At 45.9% G+C, this 20220-nt stretch overlaps 1 protein-coding gene across 1 annotated transcript; it reads left to right on the plus strand.

Annotated features, from left to right (window-relative positions):
- Positions 1 to 129: 129 nt before the first annotated feature.
- Positions 130 to 1190, plus strand: TMSB10 (thymosin beta 10). The gene is made up of 3 exons (XM_004691588.2): positions 130 to 232; positions 506 to 619; positions 909 to 1190. The coding sequence occupies exons 2-3, from the start codon at positions 520 to 522 to the stop codon at positions 941 to 943; spliced, it is 135 nt and encodes a 44-aa protein (XP_004691645.1). The 5' UTR covers positions 130 to 232; positions 506 to 519; the 3' UTR covers positions 944 to 1190.
- Positions 1191 to 20220: the final 19030 nt, after the last annotated feature.

A 20220-nucleotide genomic window follows, 5' to 3' on the forward strand; every position in this document is an offset into this window, starting at 1 on the left:
GCGTGTCCGGGCAGGCACAGGCGGCCCCTGCAGGGCCCCGGGCAGCAGGGACAGCCGGGCACGGTGCTTGCTGCCTGCCTGTGGGCCTGGCTGGGGCCGCCCCCGCTGCGGCGGGCGAGGGGCGGGACAGGGCGCGGCGTATATAAGGCGAGGGGCGGGCGCCGCTCTTTTGTCTCGCTGCAGCGACGCGAGTGGGAGCACCAGGACCCCGGGCTCGGAGCGAAACTCCACGGTGAGCGCGGGGGCGGGGGCCCCATCTGGGTGGGGTCCGAGAGGGTGCATCCGGCTAGCGCGCCCGCTGCGGCAACAGGCTTTCTTCCCCGACGGGACGCCCGGGCGGGCGGACCACGCCCTGGGGCTTCGGAGGGGGGTGCGGGACGCGCCCAGATCCTTGGCCTTGGGGCTGCTGGGACCGCCCGGGCTGGAGTGCCACGTCGCGGGGCGTCGGCGGAGAGCGCGGAGGGGAACCCCCGCCCCAGGCCAACCGCCTCCGTTTGCCCGCTAGGATTGTTTAAGAAAATGGCAGACAAGCCGGACATGGGGGAAATCGCCAGCTTCGATAAGGCCAAGCTGAAGAAGACGGAGACGCAGGAGAAGAATACCCTGCCGACCAAAGAGAGTGAGTGCGCCCCCGCCTCCGGGTCTGCGGACCCCCACCCTGCCCCGCCCTTGAGAAGAACCCAGTCCCCCGTCCCACTGGTCCAGTGCCCCGGATTTGGGCGGCCCCAGCCTTCCTTTCCGTTGCACAAAGCGCCTGATCTCTCCCCAACCCCAGACCTCTCTTAATCCCCAGACCTCGTGGGTCCCTTGCCCACACCACACCAGGCTTGTAAGCGCCCTGGGAGGGTGGAGGGGGCGACGTTGCAAGGTGTCCTCAACCCCAGATGCCCGCTGCCTGCCCTCCACAGCCATTGAGCAGGAGAAGCGGAGTGAAATTTCCTAAGATCCTAGAGGACTCCCCACCCCTCGTCATCTTCGCGACCTCAGTCGTGGTGGTGGAGGAAGAGCCACCTGCAAGATGGACACGAGCGACAAGCTGCACTGTGAACCCGGGCACTCCGTGCCGATGCCACCGGCCTGTGGGTCTCCGAGGGGACCTCCCAATCAGACTGCCAAATTTTCCGGTTTGCCCTGGGGTATTATAGAAAATTATTTGTATGATTAATGAAAATAAAACCTCGTGGCATGGCTGGCGTGGTCTGCGTGAGTCTCTTAGTTCAGTATGCGTGGGCTGTGCTGCTGCAGTAGAGCCCCGCGCCTGGGAGTCTGAGTTCCTGCCGCAGAGAGGGGGAGGGGTCGCAGAATGGGCTGGCTTGGCCAGGGACCATTTTTGATTGTGACTTTACCGACATCTCCCCAAGATTCCCGGGTTATTAGTTGCTTAGCGCTTGCTGATGATGCCATCCGAGTCAAATTTAACCTCACGTATTCCTAGAAGCTGCTTTGAAGAATGCTTTTAGCAGAAAAGCGGGACGTGTTTTTGATAAACCTCAGTGTTTCTCTTTGGCCTCGTAGCTTTGTTTCACACCACGGGAGAACAATAATTTAAAATCTGGAAAGAGAAAGGGAGGAAAGACTACATCTGGAATGTCGGGAATTGGGTGAGGTCAAGCAGGCTCAGTCTTTCTGTTGGAACTCAAAGAAGGGAAATATTAGAGCAAAAACAAAGGCGGGATCCAGGGAACCTCACATTAGAGGGGCCACATCAGAACTAGAAAAACTGGGGAGCAGCCTGGCTTTTTGTCTTTTTAACTCTTGCTCTGAACCTTCCACAAAGCATTAGCCTTTAGAGGGAGTTCTGGGCAGCTTCCCGGTGCTGTAACCAGCAGAAAGGGTGGGAGTGAGGAGGGGGAGCTGGTGCTGGCAACATTGTCCCACTAGGGACGTCCCTCTGGACCTTTGGGGAAGGGGACAACGAGCCCAGAGGGGCTTACTGGAGCCAGAATGCTTAGGGCTGCAGGCCATTCTTGAGCAAAAGAAACAAGCTTGTGATTCCAAGGGGTGGAGTCTTCTTTCGAAGGAGAGGAGACATAGTTTAGTTATTTGTCCCACATTTTTACCAACCAAAAGAGGTTGGATGCTGGGTGAGGTCAGATAATTCAAAGGACGTGTGGTTCCTGGCCACCAGGACTTAAACTATCATGGGTGACACCAGCAGCCACAGCAGACCGGAGTGAGGGACACCCAGGCTGAGGGAGACAAAGCCCTGTTTGGCATATTTAGTTAACAGGGATTCTGGGCTGTGGTGAGTAAGTGGGCCTGAGGAAGAGAAGTAGGTAAGTACATCAGGAAACCACCAGCGAAGAAAACTAATTTCCGCTTGTCTGCTAGGGGCCAGTCTCTGTGCAAGCTTTAATTCTCACAAGGTGGTATGATGTGTATCCCATTTTACAGATGGGGTACTATAGTTCAGAGAGTAGGGATTAGTTGAGGTCACACTAGCCCTGAGTAGTAGACCCAGAATTGGAAGCCTACAATGTTTGGGGGAGTCTGTAACCTGCCATCTGAGACATCTGTTGTGTCAGAACCACCCTTCACTGGTTCAAGCAGATTTACAATTAACCCCGTTGAGGTCTGTTGTTGGGAGGGTAAGAAAAAAGAAAGCAGCACTGTCCTCAAGCAGTCTGCAGATGAGAAGGGCTTTGGAGAAAAACTGAGCTGAGTAGGGTGGGAGAGAGATTGAGAGTGCCCATTGAAGAGCAGGGTCAAGAAGGGCCCCTGGAAAAGGACAACCTCTGAAGAAGAACAAAAAACTGAAGTGGAGTGAGCAAGGAGGAGGGAAGTGAGGCAGGAGATGGAGCCGGTAGATAGATAATGAAGTACTTGAAACATGCAGGCTTCCCTATACCCCAAGTGCTCTCTGCTTCTGGAGCTGGGTGGGTGACCCCTTGTGTCGACAAAGTACCCTGTGTACCCACCACAAGTAAGGCCCCTTTGGGGACAACCAGGGCTCCATCTGGGATACACCCAAGCCCTCCATCCAGACAGTGTTATCTGCACTGAGTTCACTCTGCAGAGCCACTCCCAAGGGGGTTCCATTTCCAGGAACCCCCTTACTCTCAGCAGAGTCCCATGACTTTCTCAGCCCCTCCCTAGGAAATCCTTTCTATTTTGAGGTCGGGAGTGATGCTGATGGAAGTCTTGCTCTTTCTTCAAATTTAAGACAAAAGTCAGACAAGGGCATTTTTGCTTTTCGATTTTAAGACGATGAGCTGATTGGGGCCAGGGAAAAGAGATGTAGGTGGGGGTGAGGAGAGTTTGCAGAAATCTTATCATTCCTCACAGATTTACAAGTAAGGCTGGCCTTCCCCAACCCACCCCAACTCCCCAGCTGTGCATCCTGATACCTCTCAGCCTGAACATTAAAACCCCTGGAAGACAGGCCAAAGAGAAGTGCTGGCCAAGAGGCTCACCTTGCTAGGCCTGCCTCTCCCTGGATTGACCCCACAGGTCACAAGAAGAACACCACAGAAGCCTGCGCCCAGATCCACTTTTTTCCTCCCTCCTCCCCCTCTTATCCCACCATTTCAATTCCTTGCCAACTGGGAACACTGACAGCCTGAGGAGAATTACACTGAATTACTAATTTATGTCCTTGCCTCCTACCTAAGAATTCAGGAACCAATTATTAGACCAATCACAAAAGTCCTCGAACAAAGGAACTGAAATTACTCTGAAGCCAACAAAATAGTAATGTTCCTCTGTAAATACACCTGAGTTCCTACTTTCATTTTCCTACTAAGCTCTTCAGACGCTTTAACAATTGGGCCTCCACATGATGAACAGGGCTTGGGACTTTTGACTGTCCTTCTTGGGGTGCACCAATAGACTCAGAACTACAGAAGGTCCCCACACCCGCACCCCACTCTGTCGTCAATAAGCATGTGTGCAGTGCCTGCTGTGTGGCAAGTGCCGCCCAAGGTGCCAGGCAGGCAGAGGGTGGGCAGCTGAGGGCCAAGCTGGTCTGATTACAAGGATGCCCCAACCTCTCTTCCCAACACTTCCCAACCCCCAGCTCTCCCTCTGGCCCTCTCTCCCAGTCAGCCAAACCCTTCCCCTTCTCAGGCATCCTCAGGTGCTACTGTCCCCAAGCCTTTCCTCACCTTCTCACCTTTCCCCTGACAGGAAAAACTCTCCTGTTTCTCCTCTCTGCCTTAACTGCACTACTCATAGCTGGTGGAAAGGGAAAACTCTTCTGTTTTGCCTTTACCACAAGACTGTTTGGAATACTCTTCCTCAAGTCACCAAGGTGTGTATTGTCCACACCAAGCAATGCCCTCATTCTCTGGGCACCAGCAGCGTGTCGTACAATTTATTCCCTTCTGACATTATTTACCTGGAGTTAGTATCAGATTGCACAGGTTATGGCTTCAGCCCTGCTGAAGACAGGCCCTTCCTGCACCTTAGAGGGCAGTTATAAACCCAGTCCGACACATTATGCATCTATTAAAGGTCCTGTGAATCACCCTCTGACTGAGCGACACCGTGTCTGCTTATAAATCCCAGAGAAATAAGTGCCTGTTCTACTAAAGGACGTGTTCAGAAATGTCCCTACAGTTTATTCATACTAGCCCAAAGCCAAAACAGCCCAAATCTCCATCACCAGAATGGGGAGTCAAATTTGACATTCACACAGTTCGTCATCAACTTACTCAACAATAAAAGGAAGCCCAAGTGCTGATACCTGCTATTGTATGAGTCCAGTTAGATGACAGTGTAGCAAAGACAAAGATAATTTTTGATTATAAAAGTCAATGAAACCTTCTGGGATGATGGAAATACTCCCTTCATCATGTGGGAGTGGACATGTGTAAAAAAATGTCATTTATACTTGCAATTACTTCTTCAACAAAAGGAGTTTTTTAATCTTAAAAAGAGTTTAGGATTCCAGGTCAAGGTTGCATAGTGTTAATTAAAAGGAAAGCGCTAAACTGCTCAAGCAGATACCATATCTGGATCCCAGGACAATAGGAAGCCTTGAAATTTTCCTGGCCATCTCCTTCCTTCTTTCCTGCCTTAAATATTTTCCCATTTTAAATGATCTTTCATGTCTTTAATTTTCTGTAAAAAAAAAAAAAAAAAAAAGCCCTCCCTGGTGGCACAACAGGTTAAAGCACTGCACTATGAGGCTAGCCACAACCACTGCAGCACAAGTTTGATCCCCAGCCAGGGAGCTGACCCATGTGGTATAGCAGACATCTACCGACCTGCCCGCTGCTCCCCTCAGCAGTGTGTTTCAGTATTTCAGTGCCTCTTCTGCTCCTCACTCTGTCTCTGGTGAATCATCTCACTCCCTGCTCCTCTGGCCTATACCCCAGTTCTGTACTTCTAAATAAGTAAATCTCAGAACAAACAAAATAAGAAGATAAAATACTTTTAAATTCCATCATTTTTTTAAAGATTCATTTATGCACTCAAGAACTGGGGCACAGGCCAGATGTTCGGGAGGTCAGAGAATCACCAGAGACAAAGTGGGGAGCAGAGCAGACAGATTAACTGAAACTGAGGAAAGCTGCAGAGACAGGAGAGGTCTTCTGTGCCATGTGGGTCACCTCCCTGGACGGGGATAGAACTCATGCTGCAATGGCTGCGGATAGCTTCACAGTGCAGAGATTTAACCCCTTGTGCCACCAGGAAGGCCCTAATTCCATCGTTTTTATAAAGACAACAATGGTTTACAACCCTGTACATGATTTAGGTTATAGGAGCACACCTCTTCAGAGGTATGTTTTCTCCCATGCTTATCACCAAAGCACCCATAATCTTCCACCATCTTGTCTTTTCTAATTAAATTCTAGCCAGCCCATACAGCACTACCCATCACCACTTCTCCAACCGACTCTCCTGGATTTCCCAGCCTACGACAGTCTCTCTAAGTTCCTAACCACACCTCCAGACTCGTACCTAAACACATTCATCACCTTTTAAGTTAGACTGAAAAAAGTTGAAGTTGGTGGCTCCTACAGTAACCAGCGCATAACAGACGCTCAACAGATACTTACTGAGCCATACCTGACGCATCACCCAGCCTCACCTGCTCCATCTTGGCTACACAGAAGTCAAGCTGCAGCTCCACCCCCCACGGTCTCCTGTTGGACTTGTGCATGACAGGGCCCATAAGGGGCAATCAAAGTAATCAATAGATGAGACTATTGACACAAATCTGAAAATTAGCGCAGGGCCTAACCATAAAGAAAAGCTGGGGCTGCAGCCGGCACATGGCACAGGTAAAGCTCGCCAAGAAGGTGGGAGGTGTGCTTGCAGGACACAGTTATAGGTACTGCTTTTGGATTAGGACTTACTGTCTCCCCTCCCTTTTGTCAAAGGTTCTGGCCTAGAACCTGCCCTCATTCATTTGGGAATGGCCTACTCCCACTGTCAGATGACTTGTAGGTGCCATAATTTCATAGAAAATATGTCAAAGAGCAGGAGCACTGACTTATACCTGAGAACATTCCAGTGGGAGGAAAAGAGAAATGTTTATCCCTCAGGAATACTGCCGTGCCCTGGAGAGACATTCTTCTGTTATCGGTAATGCTTTAAACTCCAGCACACTTTTAGCAGCCAAAGTCCATTCCTTGTTTGTATTTTTCTCCTGCAGGTTGCAAGGAGCTAGTCTTAAAAAAGAAGTAAATTAAACAAAAATAAGGGGGAAAGTAAGAAATGTATATATTACCCAGCTGGCAACTGGGAGCCTCAACCATTTCAAGGATTTTAGATATTGTATTGATTGAAACTCAGAGGCTATGTTCGTGTCAATTTAATTCAAGTATGCACCCTTTCAACACCCAAAAAAATGCCTAACACTGTCCTACGTCCGAGGAAGCTATAGAAGACTAGAACCAACTAATTATCTAAGACAGAATGAAGTAAAGGCTAAACAGAAATGAAAACAAAACATGTGGGAAGGTAGAGGAAGGAGCAGTTAGTTCTGGACCGGAGACTGCTTCATGGAAGGAGCTTTTGAATGAAGACCTAGCACATTCAGCGAAGGGAAAGGGAAAAATTCAGTGAAAACAGAAAAAAAAAAAAGGAGCCTAGAAAGGGACACTGAGGTTTTTAATCATGTAGGTAGTTGAGAACCACTGCAGATTTTGGAGACTGGAGCAAAGTGATCTGAGATAGATTTGGCAGCATGAGGAAACTGGTGACTACTCTCGTCACCACCTGCACCACCCTCCCAACCCATCACCACCACACACTCCTCATCCTTTTTTCCCTTCTTCATGGCCACTGGAAGACCAATTTTATTTAGAAATGAAGCAGTTGATAAGCTTCAAGAGACCCATCAGCAAGAGTGAGACTTGATTAGTACAAACCAGATTCAATTGGGATGGTTGGGTTATGGGCATTTCTGAGGCTATTTTGTTGTGGTGTCATTGCGAACAACAAATACTATTGATGGCGTGTGGACAGAGGTCAGGAATGTTCCACATCCTACCATGCCCAGGACAATCCTCACATCAAAAAGTTGCACTGTTCCCTGCATCAGACTTTTTTTGAAAACCTCTTTATTGTCACATAGCACAAGAATGCACAGATCATCAGTACACAGCTCAATGAATTTTTACAAATTGAACACACCCAGTGATCCTTCCAAGTTGTCTCCCTGTCCTGACTTCTAACAACATGCTCACATTTTACTTTTCTTTGACCTTTACATATATAATTTCCTGAATGACCACTAGGCATTCATGGAAGTTAAATATCTTATAACTATGTGAATATAGCAAGAACTAATTTTGTACAATTTTATTATACATTGCATTTTCCAGGAATGCAAGTTGCCATTTAAATTAAGGGGTACCTCCTTTGTTTTTTTTGACTCTGAACTAAGAGTTAATCACCATTGCAGAAAATCATGGCACTGATAACAATCTCTCTTCTTTTTAAAACTGTCCACACAATACAATTGTACCAGTGTTCATCTGAAGCTGCTGAGCTCACGGTAAAGTTATGCATAGATGCAATCATACATGAATTGTCATCTGCTTCTTTACATGAAGGTTATTGCTGTGCTGTATTATAGTAGTCAACTTTAGAGAAGTTATGCCGCAGACACAAAAAACCTCCAAAAACTCAACAGCTGGGTCTCCCTGGTGGTGTGGGGAGTTAAAAACACAGCACTATCAAGCTATTGCCAGCCACTGTGGCAAGAATTCCATCCCCAGGATGGCCAGGGAGGTGATCCACATGGCGCTCCCCACTCTGTCTCTGGTGAATCCTCTCAACCCAAACCCCACTGGCCTACAGCCCAGTTCTTGTATGTGCAAATAAATCTCTTTAAAAAAAAAAAAAAAAAAACAACAACAACAACACAAAACTCAACAGCTGACAACCAAATTTTGTTCAATATTTGCTCATACATACATGCTCATTCAATGCTCATGCATTGAAGAAGCTCTCTACCTGTCCTACAGGTCTTTTTCAAGTCGGACTAAAGGAACAGAGCCTATCTGGGACATGGGCTGTTACAGCAGAAGGAAGGGGAATGGCAGAGACATGCCATAACTTTTCAGTCTCTTCGCAGATGTGGCACTTCCATTCACATTATATTTACTGAAATAAGTCATAAAGCAAGCCTGAACTTAATTAGCTAAAGTGATACTAGGCTCATGCCATTATACTAAAGAGTATAATTCTGGAATAGGGAGAGGAGGAAATAATTGGGAGTCATAATACAATTTACCATGTATATTAAAATGTACATATATATTATTTCTAATAATTTTTCTTTCCTTATTTTCCCAGTGATCTTCCTGGTAGGGCTTATATTGACTTGGATTTTCAAACTATGTGTGCAGTAGATTACATTATCTTTGAATTCCATTTTGGAAAAGAGGAGTATTATAAAATATCTGATACAAAAAGAGAGGTTGGCTCCGAAGACCAGTGATCTGAACCAGTCATGGCAACTCCATTGTCCTGGCAGGGGTGGATTTAAGACTAGAAAGGTTTGGGGGGGGAGGGGAGTTCTGGGGAAAATCACATTTGCTCCTTAAAGGACATGAAAGGGGCCCTCCCTAGTGGCGCAGCCGGTTAAAGCACAACACTGCAAGCTAGCCGCAGCCATCTTGGTAAGGGTTTGGTCCTGGCATGGGGCCACGACTGCCCCCCAACCCCCAAGGTGATCAGGTGACCCACATGGCACAACAGACCTCCCCTGTCTCGCTAGTGTACTTTGTCAGTCGGCCTATTCTGCTCCCCATTCTGTCTCTGGTGAACTTCTCACTGCCCCTGCATCTCTGGTCTGTACCCCACTTCTGTATGCATAAATAAATAAATCTTTAAAAAAAAATAAAGAAAGAACATGAGGGAAAAAATTACAAGTGTCTTTGTGTGAGGGAGTGATGCTGAGACCATGACAGACAGCTGGGAACCAGGAAGGGAAGTGCCTCTGCTGTGAGCTGCAAAGCTGAATAATGAAGGAATCTGGGTACCTGACAAGCTTTGGAGCTACTGGGTTTTCTGCAAGTGCCTTATCTGTGAACTTTTTGTTATACGAAATAACACGTTTTCCCTTATGCTTAAGAAATCTGAGGTTGGATGTTTGGTTCCTTGTAGTCAGAATTCTCCTACCACGCTCATCTGGGATGGGAAGATTCTCAGGATACTCTAACAGTCGGGGCCATAGGGAGCACACCACAGTGCCTTGGTAAATGTTTAACAAGCAGCTTTCAGTTCAGGGTGGAGATGGGTAGGAGGTAATTGGTAGTATTTGCCTATTTTTACAAACTTCAAGCTGCCAAGAGTTTAGCAACCTGCTTGCTGCCTACGGAAAGTTTAACAATTGGATCTTTGCAAGCTGGTGCCAAATGGCTCCAGCATCTCAGCAGCTGTGAATAGGAAATCAGGAGAGATTCAAAACATTTTCAGAGGGAAAATTAGAAGCCTTCAGATTTTGTGATTAATCACAGAAGTTGTGCCCAGTAACCAGGGCATCTCCCAGAAAGGACATGGGAGTCACCGTGAAAATATGGAAATTTTACAGTCCTCATGTAAGTATCAAATTAGTTTTATGACCAATGTATTGTAAAGAGAGATATTCAAATAAGGCTGTGATAAAGCTGGTGTCCCCGGCACTGAGTCCTGGGCAGGGTAGGGTGAACTTGCAGACATCACAGCGTGACAAAACTTACATCAGGCAAAATCAAGGAAGCAAAGGCTCATGGGAGCTGGGTGGGAACAGTGGTGGGAGAAAGGCAGGCTGATTGGCCAGAAAAGCAGGCCAGAGAAGGGCAACCAGAGGGGAGGAGCAGCGGTCATTAAATGATCCACTGCTCTCTCCATTTTCTCAATCATAATTTATTAAGCATCTGCTTGGTCCTGGGTCCAGGGCTCAGAGGTTGCTTGGGAAAAACAAAATGGCTTTTCCTGGACCTCATTCTCTCCCAGGGAAATGGAACAGGTAACCTAGATGAATGACAAAATATGGGATTATGAAATTCTGTATTCTAATTTTATTTTATTTTACTTATTGAGGTAATGCCAGCTTACCTCATTGTTTGTGTTTTAGAAGTATAGAATCTCCTCCCTCACAGGTGTAGTTGCTATACCACACCCACCACCAAAACACCCACATCCTCCCCCACAATCACTGGGCACCCTCCCCACTTTGCTCTCATCCGTCCCCCTCCCTACCTCCCTCCAGTACCCTCAGATTTGTAGTTAGCTTTCTAGGGTTATAGCTTCTTCTTTTTAACCTCCTCAGTAACTAAGTCCTTAACACTAAGGTGGTGCCCTTGGCTCAGCCTCGGTTTAACTGGGCATTTACCCTGAATTTCCATGGTATTCATGGAAATTCTGTAATATTAAAGCGATATGTTTCGTGGGAGTCAACAAGATCAGAAGGACCCAGCTATTGGCTAGAAGATTAAAAACCACTGTTATTCAGGTTGCCAAGCACCCAGCCCATAGCTAGGAAATGTTTTCTGCTTTACAGAGAAATTCTGTCCTTAGCGAGGAGATTTGCTGGGAAACAACTCAATCTCATATCAGTACAACCCCAAGAGCTTCACTGAGACATCTGTGGCTAAAAAGAACCTATTCTTCAAATCACTTTTTCTGTCCAAATGTCGTCTTCCTGCCAAGCTATTCCTCACTCTTTTTCCGACTCAGATGCCTGGTTATTTGATCTAACTTGTTCTTAGGAAAAATCCAGTAGCATCCATAATTGTATCTTGAGGATTCTGTGGGGTTTGATTGGGGGGGGGGGAGAACATGGCTTAAACAAACAGGATTTATTTACTTAAGAAATGAGAAAGCCAGTGAGTAGGTCTCAGGGCAGGCATAGTTGATGGAGGTGGTCATAGGATGTCAAGGGACCTGGTTTCTTTCTCTCCATTTTTTTTTTTACACAAGTTTATTTTTACATCATTTTGTACATTTTATTTTTCCATCTCAATTGTAATCCCCACGGGTTTCCCATCACCAAGTCACCCATGTGCCATCACCATAATCCCATGCATTTCCCACCCCCCACCCCGTTTTTGATCCCATTCCCCACTCCACCCCCACAAAATGTCTCTGGTATATGGTTGTTCATTATTTTTGTTATTTTCCACCTGGTCCATTATACTCCTGCTATGAGTGAAACCATCCGGTATTTTTCATTCTCTTTCTGGCTTATCTCACTAAGCATGATCTTTTCCAGCTCCATCCAAGTTGCTGCAAAAGACATGTGTTTCTCTTTTTTGGTTGCTGAGTAATATTCCATTGTATATATGGACCACATCTTTTTTATCCAGTCATCTACTTTTGGGCATCTGGGTTGCTTCCATATTTTTCCAATTGTAAATAAAGCAGCAATAAACATGGGGGTACAGGTATCTTTTTCAACCAGTATTTTTGTGTCTTTTGGGTAGATACCTAGGAGTGGGATTGCTGAGTTGTAGGGAAGCTCCATGTTTAGCAGTTTAAGGAACCTCCAAACAGTTTTCCATAGTGGTTGTACTAGTTTGCATTCCCACCAGCAGTACAGGAGAGTTCCTTTTTCACCACATCCTTGCCAACATTTGTTGTTGCTAGTTTTTTGAAGATGTGCCATTCTCACTGGGATGAGGTGGTATCTCATTGTGGTTTTAATTTGCATCTCCCTTATTACAAGTAATGTTGAACATTTTTTCATATGCCTGTTGGCCATCTGCATTTCCTCTTTGGAGAAGTGTCTTTTTAGCTCTACTGCCCATTTTTTGATGGGGTTGTTTACTTTATTTTTGTTGAGTTTCATCAGTTCTCCATATATTTTTGTGATCAGTCCTTTATCGATACTTTTGTGTGTCTTTCTCTCCATCTTTCAACTCCTTACTTTACTCTCAGACCGGACCCCTCCCTTCTGGGGACAATACAACTGCTACAAGCCCAAAGACCTCCTCCCGTGTGTCAGAACAGAAAAGAGACAACTTATCTTCATCCAGTTCAAACAAAAACACTGGACTCATCTTTCTCCTGCCTGGCTTAGGTCAGGGTCCATCCCAACTTAATCACAATGGTCAGGACAAGGGTTTTTGTTTTTTTGTTTTTGTTTTTTTGTTGTTGTTGTTAAGATTTTATTTACTTATGCATACAGAAATGGGGCACAGGTGCAGGGGCAGTGAGAAGATTCACCAGAAACAGAATGACAAAGTATACAGCTAGGGGGAGCAGCGGGCGGTCAGGAGAGGTCTGCTGCGCCGTGTGGATCACCTCCAGGATGGGGATGGAACTCACACTGAAGCAGCCACAGCTTGGCTGAGCTTGGCAGTGCAGCATTCCAGCCTGCTGCGCTACCAGGGAGGGCCTAGAACAAGGGTTTTAACCCAGATCAGATATGGCCCTGGAGTTAGTGGGTAGGTTGGCTCCCCTGGACATTTTTGAAGAAGGAGAATTCTGAATGAAAATCGGGGATTATTATTAAGAAAGGGGTAAGTGGATATAAGCCTCCAAACCCATGTTGACCAAGCATGTGCCAACCTGGTATGTAAAGGTTTTACTTCATCTTTTAACCTGCAGGGATTATAGGGGCTTCTCCAAATCTGATCTTGTGATAAACAAACTTGAACTGGTGGAAAAGACCTAACATCTTTGTCATCCTGGCTCTAGTTCGAGTATCCATGCCCAAAACTTGGGCTGCAGCACAGTTTGAGATTAAAGAACTTTACACACATAATCATCTATGCGTGAGTGTGTGTGCACATACGCATATAGAAAAGAAGGATGATTTTAAAGGAATTGGCTTACACAACTGTGGATGCTGGCAAGTCCAAGACCCATGAAGCAGGTCAGCAGGCTGGAAACTCAGGCAGCTCTTCCATGTCACAGTGTTAAGGCACAATTCCTTTTTTTCCAGGAAATTCCAAAAAATCAGGTTTTTTAAAAAACCATTGGATAAGGTCTACCCATATGAAGTAGTCAACTGACTGCAAATGGTAACCACATCTACAGAACACACCCACAGGACATCTAGACTGTGTGTGACCCAACAACTAGGCACCATGGTGGAGCCAAGTTGACACATAAAATTAACTGCTTCACATTGATTTTCCATTTCATCCCCACAGGCATCTGGATTCCAGTGGGCATTGTTCCCCTGGATCACTGGACACAGAAGGCAGAAGTCCAGCACCCACCCGCACCTGGGGTAAGGGAATGAACTGTGTGCTGTGGGTGGGGGTAGAACAAAGCCAAGAGTCCTGATTTTGAGCCTGGGACCTCAGAGCCACTATTTCAGGCCTGTGTCCTACTTCCAGGGAGAGGGAAAAGCTTATACACTATAACTCACCTCGGCGTCAGGGGGGGTTATTCTGGTCTATGCAGCAGAACCCGATTCTATGTAATAGGAAAAAACAACTCCTTTAACACAAAATGATAAACGAAGATCTAAACAAAGAAGCAGATTTCTAGAAAGAAAGCATAATGAAAGATAACAGCAAATAATTTTTTAATCCTAACTATTAGTTCTTTAGAGTCTTATAAGACACTCTGAGACTGGGTCAAAATCATTTTCACTCATTTTTTTTCAGGAAACGTGTTATCTGCAAATTTTCAGAAAGGTAAGCTAAGCAGGCTGATATTAACATAAAAGTCAAACCAGATAAAAAGGAAATAATTGAAGAGTGTTGTTTAATATTGGCATGTCACTGTTTTCAAAATAAGTGTCAACTTTAACGCACTCAACAGCAGTGTGCTCTCTCGCGCAGGCGCACTTTGGTGCCGCTAGCAAGAGTGCCAGCCCCAGATGGTCTCACAGATGATTTCTTTCAAAGCTGCAAGAAAGCAACAACTTCAATACCTCGAAATTTGTTTCAGTAGCTAGAAAAGGACATATGCCTACCAGTATATTTTACAAAGCCAAGATGATCTTGAAAACGAAACCGATCGTGACTGATCTTGCAAAATTGTGAATAAAATACTAGCATTGAATCAGGAAGTATATTAAAATAACACTCCAGTGATACTAACTAAAGCTTATTACAAGACTGCAAGATAATTCAATATCGGAAAAAATCTACTGTTGCTTTTCAACACCTGACTGGTAAGAGAGAAAAGTGATGTTTATTTTGACAAGGTCCCAAGGTTTGCTTTTAGTAAATTTCAATCTATGCCTTAATTTTAAAAGTTTTCAGCAAATTAATAATAGATTAATTTTTAGTACAATGTAAAAACACCTGGTCTGAAACTATCAGCAAACACATTACTTAATGGTGAGACATGAGAATAACTGCCAATGAAATCAGAAAAGATGTAAGTGATGAATTAGCCCCTCCACAAGTGACATTCTGGAAGTCCTCTTACTAGGAAGCAGGATGAAGAAATATGAGGCATCATTACCAGAAAAAGAGAGAGAGAGAGAAATATCATTATTCCTGAAAGTATAATTATCAAAATCAATCAGCAAATAAATATCATAATTATTGAAAGACATTTTGTTAGATCACAAAATAAGTAAATCCATTTTAGCAATAGCAGTTTAAAATATGAAAGGAAAAAAAAAAGGATGCCATTCTTAAAAGTTAAAAAAAAAACTGAGAAATTTTATTTCCACATAAACTCTGGCAGATATTTCAAATTCACAACAAAAATAAATTCCCAGCTTCAAGAGTGTCCTTGCCACTCTCTTCTAGAAGGAGAGTTCACATTCTAGCCCCTTAAGCCAGTGCTGGCCAAGCAATTTGCCTGGCCTGGCTACTGGCTTCTGAGGCTAGGTCAGAAAAGGTCACGCAGCTCCTGCCTGGTTCCTGGAGACACCCGCTCCTGCCTGGTCAGAGACCCAACCCCAGAATTGTCAGGCTAAAGAGGCCACGCACAGACCTCCAGACCACAGAAACTCACAGTGCCAGCTGAGTGTAGCCTTACAGTGTTTTTACCGAGAGACCAGATATGTGATGGCACCTCTCTGGAACTTCTAGATCCTTCTCTTTGCTCTGAGTTTCAGGAAGTGACCTCAGTTGATGCTGCAAAAACAGAGTCACTCAGTGAAATCTGCTGAAATTCCTGACCTACAAAATGCAAAATGGTACAACCTCTGTGGAAGAAAGTTTGGGGGTTTCGCCAAAGGTTAACATAGCTACCATAAAACTCAGTAATTCAGGCTCTCCCTGGTGGCACAATGGGTTAAAGCACCACATTATGAAGCTCTTCGAAGCCACTGCAGCAAAAGTTCAATCCTGGCCAAAGAGGTGACCTGTATGGTGTGGCAGACCCCTTTTGACCCACCCACTGCTCCTCTCAGCAGTGTACTTTGTCAATCTGCCTGTTCTGCTCCCCACTCTGTCTCTGGTGAATCCTCTCACCCACCACACCTCTGGCCTGTACCCTAGTTCTGTAAGCATAAATAAATAAATCTTTTAAAAAATAATAATAAACTTAGTAATTCTAGGTATCTATCCAGAGGAATTGAAATCAGGGATTCACACAGATATTTGTAGACCTATGTTTATAACAGCATTATTCACAGACCCAAAAGGTGGCAACAATGCAAGTATCCATCTACAAATGATTAGATAAAGAAGGTGGTATATGCATGCCATGGAATACTACGCAGTCATAAAAAGGAATGAAATGCTGATGTGTGCTTCAAAATGGATGGACCTGGAACACATTATGCTTGATGAACTAAACCAATCACAAAAGAACAAATATGGCTTGATTCCTCTTATAAGAGGTATGTAGAAGAGGCAAATTCATAGTAAAATAGAATTAGGGATAGAGAAAGTAGGTATTTGTGATTTAATGGGTATAGAATTTTTGATGAAAACATTTTAGATATAGATAACAATAATGGTACACAACACTGAATGTATTTAATGCCCCTAAATTCTATACTCAAAAATTATTAAAGTGGCAAATTTTATGTTATGCACATTTTATCATAATAAAAATACTGTGACTAAGATTTTCCATTCCCTGACCCGCAGAACACATGAGCTATAATAAAGTTGTTTTAAGACATTAAATTTTAGAGTCATTTGTTAAATAACAGTAAATCAAAGCAAAACGTGCTAGGAATACACTTAGCAAGAAATATAAGGAAGCCCATCGTGAGGAACTATCAAATAAATCCTGCTGGCAGAAGTTGAGTAAGACTTGAATGTGACAGGAAATATACTACTCTAGATTCTCTAGAGAACACCAAAGCACTTGCCAATTCCTCCTCCATTTTCTTCTTTTGGGGTCAAGCCATGTCACCTGTCTTCATTGCTCTTTAGAACTCCCCACGCAGGCTATTCCTTCCTAGTGTGGCCCAAAGGGGTGAAACCCACCAGAGATGGCTTGAACCAGCACGGCTCACCACACACTTGACATCCAGGACATTATTGGGATTACAGGACACTTTGTCCCACTAAATATTCATCCACTTTGTAAATTAAACATTTAATAATACCTGCATGTATATGTGAATAAAGTCATTTCTAGAAAACTGTTCATCTTTTCATGAAAATGCAGAACATTTTCCAATCAGATGGCTTCTCCTCACTCCTTCTTTTTAGAAATTCTGGAGTTCCTACTTCAGAAGGAAGCCAAGGCAGGTAAGTGGGCCCTTAGCCACACTGCTCTGTGGGAGGGCCTGGAGGTACGCAAGTGTCAGGCCCCAGCCCCTGCCTCCTCCCCATGTGTCACAGTCTGGGGCGGGAGTGGGCGGGGTGGTCAGGACACCCTCCCCCCCAGAACCTCTCTGTTGCGCTGTGAGAAGCAGTGTGCCTGACCCACACAGATATTAGGCCTAATCATGGCCTCCACAAGGCAGGAGGGCACAGGCTGATCCAAGGCAGATCTACATAAGTCAGACATGCAGGACCAATCTTATGCAATATCTTGAGAGGATCTGATGACTTAGGTAGCACATTCTTGAGCCAAATTGTCCGCATGAAAGGAAATCGAGGGTGAGCCAAATGCTCGGGATCAGCTTTGGGCAGAATGAGACCATTCAGACCCAAGAAGTTTGACATCCATAGCTGTCAAAAGCATGCAGAGTCCTGCTGCCAGTTCATCATCCTTTTTTGAATGAGGGAGCACCAGGAAGAGTGGACGAGCGCCATCTGGTGGCTCTCCGCGGTGGCCCACAGAGAAGCATGACCTTGTAACTTGCATATTAACCGCTCGCGGTCCCGCAGCTGACTTGCACAAGCCTCCGGCCACCAGGGGGCGCCGTGTCCATTACTTCAAAGTGAAGTTGCTCCTTGGCGTGCAAAGTGGTCAGGAGGGTCTGTCTCTGCCTTCCAAGTGCTACAGGCCAGTGAAGCAAAGAGCGACCCTGGAACTGGATCTGAGTGAGATGAGGAAGGAAATAAAGAGTCTGCTGACAAAGGGCATCTGTCCTGGAGAAAGTTGCAGAAGAACTTGGTACCTTTAATTCGGCTAAAGCGGAAGCCTATGGGTGTGAAGTTGGAAATGCGCGAGGAAAAAGAAGGGTGGGAGCAGCTGTGAAGGGTGCCCAGAGCCATGCTGAGGAATTTGGACTTTAACCTGGACCAGACATTTTAAACGTAAGTAGCTTGCAGACGTGCTTTGTTTACCCAGCAGGGCATTATAAGAAATTGCACATTTTAATACTTTCAAGAGGAGCTTGCCCTGTCATCACTTGATTACCCCCAGCCTCGCCCACACACGTCACTTCTCCAGCCCCTGAAACATGAGAGGCCATGGGGTGCTCTGGGTAGCAGATCTAGGAACCTGCTGCCTGCCAGGGGAGGGGCTTGGCACAAGCCTCCATTCCTTCAGTGGATGGCTGTCGTGGGAGGTGAGGTGCCCCTATCATCATCACTGTGTGATGACATGAGGCGCCCAGGTTCCCCAGGAAAGGCCCTCACCCTCATCCCCACTGGGCCCCCCCCAACACACAATACCGCAGGGCCCTTCTTCCTGTCTTGTCTCTGGCCAGGATCCACGCTACCTAAACTGCCCCTATTTCAGAGACCCTAGCCAAGACTCCATTCTCTTAACTGTGTCCTTTCTCAGACTTCGCTTACGTTGGGTTCGAGAGACACCAAGAAACTCAAACGACCGTCCTGCAGTCAGGTACCAGGCACACTACCAAGCAGGTGTGGCTAAGGGGCTCGCAACCTCGCGAAGATCTTAAAAGGGGGCAGGCGCGCCATCTGGTGGTCATTTTTGGAGCAGCAACAAAAAGCTGGAACGACCTTGAGCAAAGCTGGAAAAAATGCAGAAGCCTGTAGTACCAGAGAGCGACTCTCAGACCAGAAACAACAGGTTCAAGAGCTCCCTTCTGCAGTCACCATGACCTTCACTCCACTCCACAAAGAGGTGGGTCATTCCCTTTCAATGTTTCTGGGTCTGAAAGCCCTGTCCTCCCTCCTGGCAGGAACCTGATCATTCTTATTCTTGGAGACAAAGCCCTAGGTCATCGCTTCTGTGTCCAGATGAAGCTAACACTGCCAATGCCTCAGCCAAGCCACTGGTTGTGTGGCTCTCTGCTACTGTCTCTCGCACGGGTGTGTGTGTTCCTGGAGGCCTCCCTCAGTAGCTCTTCCTTCCTTCACCTGGTCATATTGAGTGACCCCTCTGGGTCACTAGGAAGCATGACATGCCAATGTGTTATTGGTGTCCTCTTCTTGATTCAAACTCTGGGGGCCAGAGAGGGCCCAGAGACACTGAGATTTTTCCGGGTCTTCATCCTGAGCCCCACCAAACTCGGGAGTGTGTGAGTGTGGGCATTGGGTCCTTTAGGAGAATGTGGGGATGAAGGATCTTTTAGGAGTTTTCAGTCACCCTCTGTCTGCCATCCTCCCAAAGCTTCCTCCTCTTTGATTCAACTTCAGAGTTAAATAGGGGTCTTTCAGGAGTCCCCTGTTTTCTAGGGAGAACCCTGTCTGCAGAACCCCATCTCTAACAATTGTTGTCAGCACCTCCTAGCCTGTTTACAAAAGACCTGCCCTTTCCTTTTAAGAGATATTTACAATAAGTAAAAGGTGGGTCTCCCTGGAGGGGCAGGGATTAAGTCTCAGCACCATCAAGCTATCACCCGATACTGCAATAACAGTTCAATCCCCAGCCAGGGAGGTGACCCACATGGCACAGCAGACCCCTCCTGCCTTGCCTGTCCTGCTCCCCACTTTGTCTCTGGTGAATCCTCTCACCCCTCGCCACACCTCTGGTCTACATCCTCATTTTTGTATGCATAAATAAATAATTGTTTAAAAAGAGAGTAAGTAAAAGGAGATACAGTGTTCATACATATTCACAGGACCCCCCAAAGAGGATGTCACTGAAGTCATCAGTCTCAACTGGATTTCCTGTCAGTTTGTTTCCTCCTTTCCACTGCCCCTTTTTGCCACACCCACACACTCATTGGTACTGGGCTCCTCTCATCACCAGTCTGATAAGTGAGTACACGTTCCCCAGCTCCCCAGTTCCCCTGCTGTAGTCAACACAGATACATGGGTCTTTTTGTCACCAGGACTGCTGCTCTCCATGGGCAGACAGACAGGAGGGCAGTCTAGGGCTGACCTGGAATTCCGACATTATGCTAATTCAGAATAAATAATTGAGGAGGGAGAAAGGGAAGGATCAGAAGGGAGAAAGCACAGGAACTATCATGGGAAACTGGGTGTTTTGGTGGGGGGGGAGCTGCAGTGCCCCCACCGGAGGGGGGAAACCCTCTACTGTCAAAATAGTAACAAGGATGTAGAACAGTGGTGCATCATTAAATTAATGTGTTTAATTAATGGATTAAAAGTTTGCCTGAAATATTTACTTGATGATCTATGCAATTCTTTTTTTTTT

The sequence above is a fragment of the Condylura cristata genome, unplaced genomic scaffold (genome assembly GCF_000260355.1).
Source record: "Condylura cristata isolate star-nosed mole 26May11 unplaced genomic scaffold, ConCri1.0 scaffold00031, whole genome shotgun sequence".
In the NCBI taxonomy this organism is placed as follows: domain Eukaryota; kingdom Metazoa; phylum Chordata; class Mammalia; order Eulipotyphla; family Talpidae; genus Condylura; species Condylura cristata.